At 38.9% G+C, this 12,182-nt stretch overlaps 1 protein-coding gene across 2 annotated transcripts in view; it reads left to right on the forward strand.

Moving 5' to 3' along the window:
• LARP4B (La ribonucleoprotein 4B) overlaps positions 1-12,182 on the forward strand; it is an 85,468-nt gene that overhangs the window by 53,178 nt on the left and 20,108 nt on the right. For both annotated transcript variants that reach the window (XM_081227020.1, XM_081227019.1), the window contains exons 6-7: positions 8,853-8,931; positions 10,128-10,264. In XM_081227020.1, the coding sequence (XP_081083146.1) occupies positions 8,853-8,931; positions 10,128-10,264 (216 nt within the window). The remainder of the gene's footprint in view (positions 1-8,852; positions 8,932-10,127; positions 10,265-12,182) is intronic.

The raw sequence follows: 12,182 nt of genomic DNA on the forward strand, positions 1-12,182 counted from the left end.
CAGATGTGGCTGAAGAAAAAATTATAGCAGTGTGGAATGGTCTCATTTTCCATTCACGGTCTCAGACTAGCGGGGCTGCGTGGCCCCGTGCAGCCCAGCTTCTGGACGGCTATTTCACACCTACCAACCTTGGGGTAGAGAGCATTAATGAAGCATAATTGATGTACCATAAACATCACATGTTTGGAATATCCTAACCTTTCTATAAGTTTTATTTTCCTTAGTTTAAAGCACAGTATTCAGTGCATTCTAGAATTGACTTGCTGATTCTTCCCTTCCTCACTGATTTCTCTCCCGAATTTGATGAGGTGTGTGTACACATGAAAAACCATGACCCAGTCGAGATAACAAAGCTACCTGTGCCCTTCCTCCTGCCCGCTCCCTGCCCCTGCCAACCACTCATCTGCTTCCTGTCACTGTAGATTAGTTTGGGGTTTTCTAGAATTTTATGTAAATGGAGTTTTATAGTTTGTGCTCTTTTTCTCAGGCTTTTTTTACTTGCTAATTTTGAGATTCATTCATGTAATAACATTTATGGGCCTTTCCTTTTTATTGCCAAATAGTATTCCATTCCATCATATACCAGTTTGTTTTTCTATTCACCTGCTGATGAATATTTGGATTGTTTCCAGTTTGAGGCCCTTACAAATAAGGTTGCTATGGACATTTATAAACAAGGGTTTGTATGTACATATGTTTTCATTTCTCTTGGGTAACTACATAGGAATGGAGTAGATGCATCATCTATTAGGCATAGGTTTATCTTCACCCTTTGCACTCCCACCTGCAGTGGATCAGAGCTCCAGCAGCTCCACGTCCTCACCAGCACTTGATACAGTCTTTTTAATGTTAGCCATTCTAAAAGGTAGGCAGTGGAATCTTATTGTGGTTTTACTTTGTATTTTCCTAATGATTAACGGTGCAAAACATCTTTTCATGTGTGTATGTTTTCTTTGGTGAAGGGTCTGTTCAAGTCTTTTGCCCATTTTTTTACTGGGTTGATTTATTATTGAGTTGAGAGTTCTTTGGACACAAGTCTTTACCAGATATGTAACTTGCAAATACATGCTTCCAGTCTGTGGCTTGTCTTTTTGTTCTCCTAACAGTATCTTTTGAAAAGCAAAAGTTTAAAATCTTTTATATCGTCCAATTGTGGATCTTGCTTTTGGTGTTTTTCCTGCGAAATCCTTATTTAATCCAAGGTTGCAAAGCTTTTCTACTATAAGTTGTATGGTTTTAAATTTTACATTTTTTAGGTCTGTGGCCCATTTTAAGTTAATTTTTGTATGTGGTGTGAGGTGTGAAGCAAAGTTCTTTTTTGTTTTGTTCTCACATGTAGATATGCAACTGTTCCAGTACCATTCGTCAGAAAGACTCTCCTTTCCCCACTGCACTGCCTTTGTGCCTCTGTCAGAATCATTTGTCCCTGAGTATGTCGGTTTGTCTCTGGACTGTCTCTTCTCCATCCTTATCTTGGGACAACAAAACCACGCTGTTTTGCTTACTGTAAATAATTCTTAAAAACAGGTAGTATTAGCCTTCCAGTTTTGTTCTTTTTCAGAGTTATTTTGGCTATTCTAGGTCCTTTCCATTTCCATGCAAATTAGAATGAGCCAGTCAATTTCTATAGAATGCTGAGATTTTTATTGGGATTTCATTGACTCTGTAGATCAGTTGGAGAAGATTGACATCTTGGCTAGATGTTCATGACATGGCGTATGTCTCCACTTGTTCAGATCTTCTTTAATCTCTCTTGACTGTATTTCTCAGTTTTCAGCCTACTGGCTTTTCACATCTTTTGTCCAATTTATCCTTAAGTATCTCATATTTTTTGGTGCTATTGTAAGTGGTTTTTAAAAATTCAATCTGCAACTGTTTATTACTAGTAGACAGAAATATAATTAATTTTTATAAATTTATATCATACCCTGAAAACTTGTTAAGCTCACTTATTAGTTTTAGAAACTATTTTGTAGATTCTGTTGGATGTTCTATATAGGCTATCGTGTTATCTGTGAATAAATTCAGTTTTATTTCCTATCCAATTTGGTGCCTTTTATTCCTTTATCTTGCATGGTTGCACTGATAAGGTCCTTCCTTACAAAGGTGAACAGATGTGGTGAGAGCAAACATCTGACTGATCTTAGGGGGGAAAACATTGTCTTTCACCATCATGTATAATGTTAGTTGTAGTTCTGCATATATGACCTTTATCGGTTGACAGGTACCCTTCTGTTATGATTTGCTGAGACTTTTAAAGAGGAATGGTTAAAGAGGAGTTGTTGATACTTTTTTCTTCATCTATGGCAATGACCAAATATTTTTTTCTTTTTTAGTGTGTTAAGATGAATTACATTGATTTTTTTTTTTTTAATGTTTAACCAACCTTAAATTCCTAGGGTAAGCCTCACTGGGTCAGGATGTAATACACTTCTGATATATTGTTGGATTAGACTGGCCATAATTTTGCTTAGAATTTGTACACTTGTGTTCATGAGGAATATTGCTCTCTAGTTGTATTTTTGATGTTTTCCCTCCTATTAAATTTTTGGGAAGAGTTTATTTCTTCCTTAAATGAAGAATGAAGCCATCTGAGCCTAGAGTATTGATTGTGGGAAAGTTGTCAGCTACAGTTTGTTTTTTTATATAGGGTTACTCAGGTTTATTTCTTCTTGAGAAAGCTTTGGTTACTTATGTCTTTACTTATGTACTTTGTCCATTTCATCTAAATTTTCAGTTATTGCATAGAATGCACATAACATTCTGTTTATACTTTTAATATCTGTAGAATCTGTAGTCATGTCACATCACTCATTCCTGTTATTGGTAATGTATGTCTTTTCTCCCCTCCTCCCCCTAGTCAATCTGGGTAGAGGTTTGTCAATTTTATTCATATCAAAGAACCAGTATTTGGATCATAAGTCAGATCCTATGGTCTCTACCTTTAATTTAAATGTTTAGAACATTAACGTTTACTGCGATAATTGATATGGTTAGGTTTGAGCCTTTCACCTTGCTATTTGTTTTAGAATAGCTTTAGGCTTACAGAAAAATTGAGAAGATTGAGTACAGAGAGTTCCCATAGATGCAGCATTCATTTTCTCCTGTTAACATCTTACATTCGTATGATATATTTGCCACAGTTACTGAACCAGTGTTGGTACGTTTTACCTAATGTCCTTTTCCTGTCCCAGGACACCATGTTACATTTAGTTGATGTGTTCTTAAGGCTCCTCTTGGCTGTAACAGTTTCTCAGACTTTACTTGTTTTTGATAACCTTGATAGTTTTGAGCAGTACTGGTCAGTTATTTTGTATGGTACTGGAATTCATTTGATGTTTTTCTCATCATGATGGGTTTGAGGGAAGGAATACCACAGAGGTTAAGAGCAGTTTTCATCCCATCATTTTAAGGGTACATACTATCAGCATGATTTATTATGGTTGATGTTGACCTTGACCAGTTGGCTGAAGTAGGTTTATTATTAGCTTTCTCAACTGTGAATTTACTCTTTTTTTCCTCCCTCTTTCCATGTGGTGCTCTTTGGAAGGAAGTCACTGACTGTACCCAACCTACACTTAAGGAATGTCCCCTTCATGAGGGCAGAGAATCTACATAAATAACTTGGAACTCTTATGCATAGGGATTTGTCTCTTCTCCCTCATTTATTTATTTGTTCAGCCATTGACTTGTATCAGTGTGGACTCATGGGTGTTATTGTATCCATGTGTAAAAATCATCACTGCTTTATTTGATTGCTCCGATGCTCTACCTTTGGCCATTGGAAGCTCTTCTAGTTGGCTCCTCCATCTGACCTACCCCATCAGTGAAGGGTTTGTTGTTGTTGTTGTTGTTGTTGTTGTTGTTTTGTTCTCATTCTCGCTGCTCTGGTCCTAGAATCAGCCATTTCTCCAAGGAACCTTGGTTTCTTGTACTGGAAAATGGTATTTTATAAGAAAGCAAGCTTCCATACTTATCCATGCAGTTAGCATTTCTGGTATTCTTTATTCCTGTGTGTAAATCCTGATCTCCCTCACGTGGCCTTAAAGATGCTGTGGTGCTGTGGTGCTCTCTTTTTACCTGCATTATTTCTGATAACTCTATCATCCTTAACTTTGTTCCACTGTTTAAACTTGCTGCTTTTTAAACTTTGTTCCACTGTTTAAAATCTTGCTGTGCCTGGTGGTGCAGTGGTTGAGAGTCCGCCTGCCGATGCAGGGGACACGGGTTTGTGCCCCGGTCTGGGAAGATCCCACATGCCGCGGAGTGGCTAGGCCTGTGAGCCATGGCCGCTGAGCCTGCACGTCCGGAGCCTGTGCTCCGCAACGGGAGAGGCCACAACAGTGAGAGGCCCGCGTACCGCAAAAAAAAAAAAAAAAATCTTGCTGCTTTTAAGATTTTTCTCATTATAGTGGTTTTGAGTATTTTGATTATGATGTATCTTAAAGTCTTAAAGGTAATCTTCTTGTTTCTTGTGGTTGGGGTTTGTTGAGCTTCTTGATCTGTGATTTATCAATGTTTTCATCAAACTTGGAATATCTTGGCTGTAATTTCTTCAAATGCTCCTCCCCCACCTTGCCATTTCTTCTCCTACATGCTCTCTGGTTATACCTATATTAAGCCCCTCGAAGGGATCCTCTGTCCTTTTTAAAAAAAATCTTATTTTTCTGTTTCATTTTGGAAAGTTTCTCATATCTTCAAGTTCACTAGTCTTCTATACTATCTGATCAGTTGTTAATTTCACAAACTATATTTTTGATATCAGACATTGTAGTTTTCATCTGTACAAATTCTATTTGGGTCTTTTTTTATATTTTTCATATTTCTACTTAACCTTTGGAGCACATGAGGTACAGGTAGGATAACCATTACAGTGTCTTTGTCAGTTAATGTTAACATCTGTATGGGATAGGTTTCTTTACACTCACTGTAATTTTTGGTTAGACTGGATTTGACTTTGTTAGGTAGTTAATATTTTTATATTTCTATAGACATTTTGGTTCTTATTCCAGGATGCCACAAAGTTACTTGGAAACAAATTGATCCTTTCATATCTTGTTTTATGATTTGTTAGGTATGAGTGGAGCAGTGCTCAGTCTGAGGCTCATTATTTCCCACTTCTGAGGCCAGACCCTTCTCTCCTCTTGCCAGTGTGTTTGGGGCTTTGTGAGCATGAGGTCTTCCAGGCCAGCTGGTGGAACAGGCACTGTGGAGCAGGATATGTGAGCTCCCTTCTTCCTTTCAAGTGGTTCTTTCCTGCCCTCAGGGAGTCCATCATACCTGTGATGTGCATAGAAACACGCGCCTGCCTCAGGAGGTTCCCCGTGCCTCTGGGCGCCCTCCCAGTGCACTCTGTCCCGCGCCCTGAACTCATTGAACCCGCTGGCTTCCATCTGCTTCCCGCTTCCTGAGCCCAGGCCCACGACCGTTGTGTGTCTTTATCTTTCAGGAGCCGATGCTCTACATCTGGAAAACTTGCTTCACTTATTCTTTATTATTTTTTTTAAATAAAAAAAGTACTCATTCAAAACCCACCATGTGCCAGATTTACTTAGGACACATCAGTGAATATGATCGATGAAAGCCTTTACCCTACTGGTGCTTACATCTTATCGGGCAGAGACAGACTATTCATAATACACATAATAAATAAGTTCATGTTATATAATGTAAGGGTGATAAACACAGTGGAAAAGACAAATCATGGTAGGGGAGGTTACAGTTTTTTCTATCTTTATTTAGGTATAATTGACATGTAAAAATTAATTATACTTAAGGTATACAGCAACAGGATGGTTTGATATCCATCACTTCACATACTTACCTTTTTTTTTTTTTTTGGTATGCCGAGAACACAAGATCTACTCTCTTAGCAAATTTCAAGTATACAGTACAGTATTATCATAATCACCATGCAGTACATTAGATCCCCAGAACTTATTCATCTTATAACTGAAAGTTTGTACCCTTGGATCAACATCTTTCCATTTTCCCACCTCCAGCCCCTGGCAGCCATGGTTCTACCCTCTGGTTCCATGTGTTCAGTTTTTTTAGACTCCACATATAAGTGACATTGTGTAGTTTTTTGGGGGTCCTGTCTGACTTATTTCACTTAGCATAATGTTCTCCAGATTCATTCATGTTGTTGCAAATGGCAGGATTTCCTTCTTTCTTGTGGAATAATATTCCATTGTGTGTGTGTGTGTATACCACATTTTTTTTATCCATTCATCAGTAGACACGTAGGTTGTTTCCATGTCTTGGCTATCATAAATAATACTAGAGTGAACATGGAGGTGCAGACATATCTTTGAGATCCTGATTTCCTTTCCTTTGTATATATGCCCAGTAGTGGGATTGCTGGATCATGTGGTAGTGAGTGCTATTTTTAATTTTATGAGGAACCTGCACACTTTTCCATAGTGTTCCATTGGCTACACCAATTTACATTCCCACCAATAATACACAGGGGGTCCCTTTTCTTCACATCCTTGCCAACACTTGTTATTTGTTACCTTTTTTTGATAATAACAATTCTAACAGGTGTGAGGTGATCCTCATTGTGGTTTTACTTGCACATCCCTAGTGATGAGAGATATTGAACATCTTCTCATGTGCCACTTGGCCATCTGTATGTCTTCTTTGGAAAAATGTTTATTTAGGTCTTTTACCCATTTTTTAATCAGAGTTTTTTTTGCTACTGAGTTGTGTGAGTTCCTTATGTTTCGGATATTAACCCTTTATCAGCTACATGATTTGTAAATATTTCCTCCTGTTCAGTAGGTTGCTTTTTCATTTTGTTGATGCTTTCCTTGGCTGTACAAAAGCTTTTGAATGGAATGTAGTGTCCCACTTGTTTATTTTTGCTTTTCTTGCCTGTGCTTTTGGTGTCATATCCAAAAAAATTGTTGCCAAGACCGATGTATAGGACATTTTTTCCTACATGTTTTTCTGTAGTTTTATGGCTTGAGGTCTTACATTTAAGTCTTTAATTCATTTTGAGTTGGTTTTGTATATGATGTAAGATAAGGGTTCCATTTAATTCTTTTGCATGTGGCCATCAGCTTTCCCCACACTGTTTATTGAAGAGACTGTCCTTTCCCCCTTAAGTATTCTTGGCAGCCTTGTTGGAAATCAGTTGATCATAAATATACGGGTTTATTTCTGGGCTCTCAATTCTGTTCCATTGGTCTATATGTCTGTTTTTATGCCAGTACCATACTTTTTTGATTACTATAGCTTTTTAAAGTAGTTTGAAATCAGGAAGTATGATGCTTCCACCTTTGTTCTTCATTCTCAAGATTGCTTTTGCTATTCAGTGTCTCTTTGGTTCCATGCAAATTTTAGGATTGTTTGATGTATTTATGTGAAAAATGCCATTGGAATTTTGATAGGAATTGATTACATTGAATCTATAGATTGCTTTGGAAATTTTTACATGGAGATTTTCACAATATTAATTATTCCAATCCAGGAACATGGGGTATCTTTTCATTTATTTGTCTTTCATTTCTTTCATCAATATCTTAAAGTTTTCAGCTTACAGATCTTTCTCCTCCCTGGTTGGATTTATTCCTAGGTAGTTAATTCTTTTGGATGCAATTGTGAATGGGATTGTTTCCCTAATTTCTTTTTTGGGTAGTTTGTTGTTAGTGTATAGAAATACAGTTGGTGATATGTCACAAGTCACGTAGGCTTTCTTCTTTGTTCTGCATTCTTTTTTCTCTTTGTTCCTGTAACTGGCTAATTTCATGTGACCTGTCTTTGAGCTTGCTGATTCTTCCTTTTGCACAATTAGGTCTGCCAGTGCCCTGTGGTTTTCTCCTTTGTGTCACATTCTACCTGTTTACTGTTGACTTGTTTGACTATTGATTGCCTCCCAATGAGAGCAGAGACTGCCTCACTGAGGCTGAGTAAGCAGTTCCACAGCAGTGCCCGGCATGCAGGAGATAGCTAAAGGAGAGACAGGACATATCTGTTCAATGTGAATTTAAATGGTGCTCAGGAGAGGCCTTTCTGGATGAAGGAATGAAATGAGATTGTGGTTTCAACGGCCATTTCTGATTTTGTCTCATTTGCTCCATTGGTTTTGTTTGTTTTGTTTTGTTTTTTGCTGGTGGGAGATGGATTTTGTTAAAGCTCTTTATATAAAACACACACAAGCTCTCTGTCCTTATTTGTCATCAGTGTTCCCACTTTGTCTTTGCTTTTTTGATGGTCTTTAACTTTGACTTTTAAAATACAAGTGTCTCTTGTTAGAAAGTTCTTCATGTATTATTATGCCATGCAAATCTATATAGTAGTGTGCAAAAAAACTTGTAGTTATTTTGATTATTTCCTGTATATTTTATGTTTAGTATCTCATGTGCTTCTAGGTTACTTGAAAATCCTTTTTGAATTGAGACAAAGCATTAAATAAGCTTATACTTATTTTGTAATAAAAAGCACCAGCCCTAGGTGCTTGGACTTCAGTAGTTGTGGCTCGCAGGCTCAGTAGTTGTGGCTCATGGGCTCTAGAGTTGTGGTGCATGGGCTTAGTTGCTCCGCGGCATGTGGGATCTTCCCGGATCAGGGATCGAACCCGTGTCCCCTGCATTGGCAGGTGGATTCCTAACCACTGCGCCACCAGGGAAGCCCTCAGGTTATCTTTTGAAACTGTGTTTTTGTTTGGGGGGCAGTGTTTGTTTTGTTTTGTTTTGTTTGCCTCTGATTGCCTTGTAAAATATCATTTTTCTTATATTCTCTATACATTATGTAGATAAATTACTATGTATATTGAAAACATTAGAATTGCTGTTACTGAATCATGTGCTTGGTAAATTTTAAGCCATTTTTCCATTGCTTCTCTGTAGGAGGAAATGAATCTCAACCAGAAAGCCAGGAAGACCCCCGGGAAGTACTTAAAAAAACATTGGAATTCTGCTTGTCTAGGTGAGGATGGTAGTGTTTTTCTAGTATCTCATATCTAAGGTGTTGTGCACTGCTACTATCTACAGATGTCATGCTTTATACAGAAGGAGTATCTGTTAACATCTGTGTCTGTACGTCCATCTGTAGGAAGTCGAGATCCCCCCTACCCCCATCCCCTGCCCACGGACTTGGACTCTGATGGTGGGGCCATAGGTGGTCAGCCTCACAGGTTTTAGTCCTGGGTCGTGCTGTTGGTCACTTTACTGCTTTTCCATCCTCTGCTGCAGAGGGCTGTTGAGGCCAGAGTTGGAGTCACAGCCCCTCTGACAAGTGTTCCAGCCTGAACTGCAAGCACTCTGGGCACCAGCCTTTCTTGACCTTATCACATTTTTCTTACTTTTTCATTCTCTTAGCTGGGTTTCCTTACTTTAAGAAGTTGTGTTTCTATTTTTGTTTGTTTGTTTGTTTGTTTTTGTTTTTGTTTTGTTTTGCGGTACACGGGCCTCTCACTGTTGTGGCCTCTCCCGTTGTGGAGCATAGGCTCCGGACGCGCAGGCTCAGCGGCCATGGCTCACGGGCCCAGCCGCTCCGCAGCATGTGGGATCCTCCGAGACCGGGGCATGAACCCGTGTCCCCTGCATCGGCAGGCGGACTCTCAACCACTGCACCACCAGGGAAGCCCTGTGTTTCTTTTTTTTTTTTTTTTTTTTTTTTTGCGGTACGCGGGCCTTTCACTGTTGTGGCCTCTCCCGTTACGGAGCACAGGCTCCGGACGCGCAGGCTCAGCGGCCATGGCTCACGGGCCCAGCCGCTCCGCAGCATGTGGGATCTTCCCAGACCGGGGCACGAACCCGCGTCCCCTGCATCGGCAGGCGGACTCTCAACCACTGCGCCACCAGGGAAGCCCCTGTGTTTCTATTTTTAAAAAGCTATTCAAACACTTTTTAGAACAAAGATGAGCTATAAATACATTTTTTAAAAGATTTACCTGCTCATTAATTTTGATTGTATAAAGTGCAGTACACTTTTACTTTTGCTCTCTCTGCCTCCCCAGATGTCTTTGACAAAATCGATGTAAGGTCACAGAGATGGCAAATCGCAGGGGGGGTTTTGAACTCAGCTCTCACTCCAGGGCAGTACCGTACCACACTCGTGCCTCTTGTGAAGCTTCCTTTTAAAGAAGTTGTGAATTAAGACAGATTGTCTTCTTTCTCCAGGGAGAACCTTGCTAGTGACATGTACCTTATATCGCAGATGGACAGTGATCAGTACGTGCCAATCACCACGGTAGCTAACCTGGACCACATCAAGAAGCTCAGCACCGACATGGACCTGATTGTCGAAGTGCTGAGATGTAAGTAGACTGCAGCCCAGGCTGCATCGTACGTGGTCTTGACAGCATTTTTCTTGCCAGTGTGATGCTTAGATTCACAGCCATTTGTGCTAAGGTACCCGGCCTGGCGTCACAGATGGGCCATTGTAGGTTTTCTAGCAGGTGTGCGGTGGTATCTCATTGTAGTTTTAATTTCTGTTTCTTTAGTGCCTGATGACACTGGGCAGTCTTTTCATGTGCTGCCTTTCTGAGCTGTCTGTTCAGATGCCCCACCCCCACCACTTTTTTTTTTAATTAGTTTTATTACTGGTGAGATTTGAGGAGCGTGTATTTGTGTGCAATTTGAGATGCACGTATCTGTATTTGTCCTTATTGGAGATGTGATTTGCAAATACATTCTCCCAGTCTGTGGCTTCTCTTTTTGTTCTAATAATGTCTTTTGAAAAGCAGAGTTTTCAGTTTTTTTATATAGTCCAATTTATTAGTTTTTTTCTTTTATGGATCTTGCTTTTGGTATTGTGCCTAAGAAATCTTTGCTTAATTCAGGGTCACAAGGATTTTCTCCTAGAAGTTTTAGTTTTAGGGTTTACATTTTTAGGTCTGTGATCTATTGTCAGCTGATTTTTGTATGTGGTATGAGCTCTCTACCCCCTTGCATGTGAATGTGCTGCTCTTCCAGCCCATTTGTTGAAAACACTCTGCTTCTCCACTGCACTGCCTTTGTGCCATTGTGAGAATCATTTATCCCTGTATGTGTGGGTTTCTCTCTGGGTCGTATGTCTGTCCTCGATCTATTTTGTCTGTTTTGATGCCATTGCTGCAGTGTCTGGATGGCACTGGCCTTTATAGTTCATCTTAGAGTAGTTGCAAAATCTCCGGCTTTGTTTTGGCTCTTCCAAATGCTTGGCATTTCCATGTGAATTTTAGAATCGACATTTTGGTTTTTCAAAAGGTCCTATTGGTATTTTTACTGGGATTACCTTAAATCTATAAATCAATTTGGGGAGTATTGACATTTTAACAATATTGGGTTTTCCAATTCATGAACATAGGGTATCTCTCCATTCATTTAGAAAAATCTTAAAATTTTTTCTCTTGGCAATGTTTTTCAGTTTTCATAGTGCAGGTGTTTCATATCTTACCAGATTTATAACTAAGTATTTCATATTTGGGCATAAATATTTTTATTTCAATTTCTAGGTGTTCGGTGCTAGTATGTAGAAATAAAATTTATTTTTGAATATTAATCTTGTGTACTTAAACCTTTTGAAACTCACAATTTAGTTTTTTATGGAAATTGTATCAGATTTTCTACATAGAGCTCAGCTTGAATGAAAGTGAATGAAAAGGTTACCTTCTTACACCCGGTCTGGGTGCATGTAATTTCTATTTCTTGCATTATTGCCCTGGCTTAAGCCTCCAGTGCTGTGTTGAGTAGAAGTGGGGAGAGTCAGCATCCTTGCCTTGGCCCATCTTCTAGTAAGAAGGATGCTAGATGTTGGTTTTTTTGTAGGTGAGGAGGTTTCCCTTCTATTCTTAGTTAGCTGAGAATTTTTATCAGAAATGAATGTTGGATTTTGTCAAATGCTTCTGCATCTATGAGATAGTTGTGTGGGGTTTTTTTTGTTTTTTAGCCCATTAATATGGTGAATTACATTGCTTATTTCTTTTGGTAAACCAACCTTGCATTACTGAGAAAAATCCACTTGTCATTCATTATGTATTCCCATCTTTATATATTGTTAGATTCAACTTGGCAAAATTTGGTAAGAATTTTTATTGTTCATGGGAGATATTGGTCTATAGTTTTCTTGTTGTGTAATGCCTTTGTTTAGTTTGGGTATCAAAGAACTGCTGGCTTCATAGGTTGAATTGGAAAGTACTTTCTTAAGTTCAGAAGAGTTTGCACTATAGAATTGTTATTTTTTTCTTGACATTT

Source organism: Mesoplodon bidens (assembly GCF_964165515.1).
Source record: "Mesoplodon bidens genome assembly, chromosome: 3".
NCBI lineage: Eukaryota > Metazoa > Chordata > Mammalia > Artiodactyla > Ziphiidae > Mesoplodon > Mesoplodon bidens.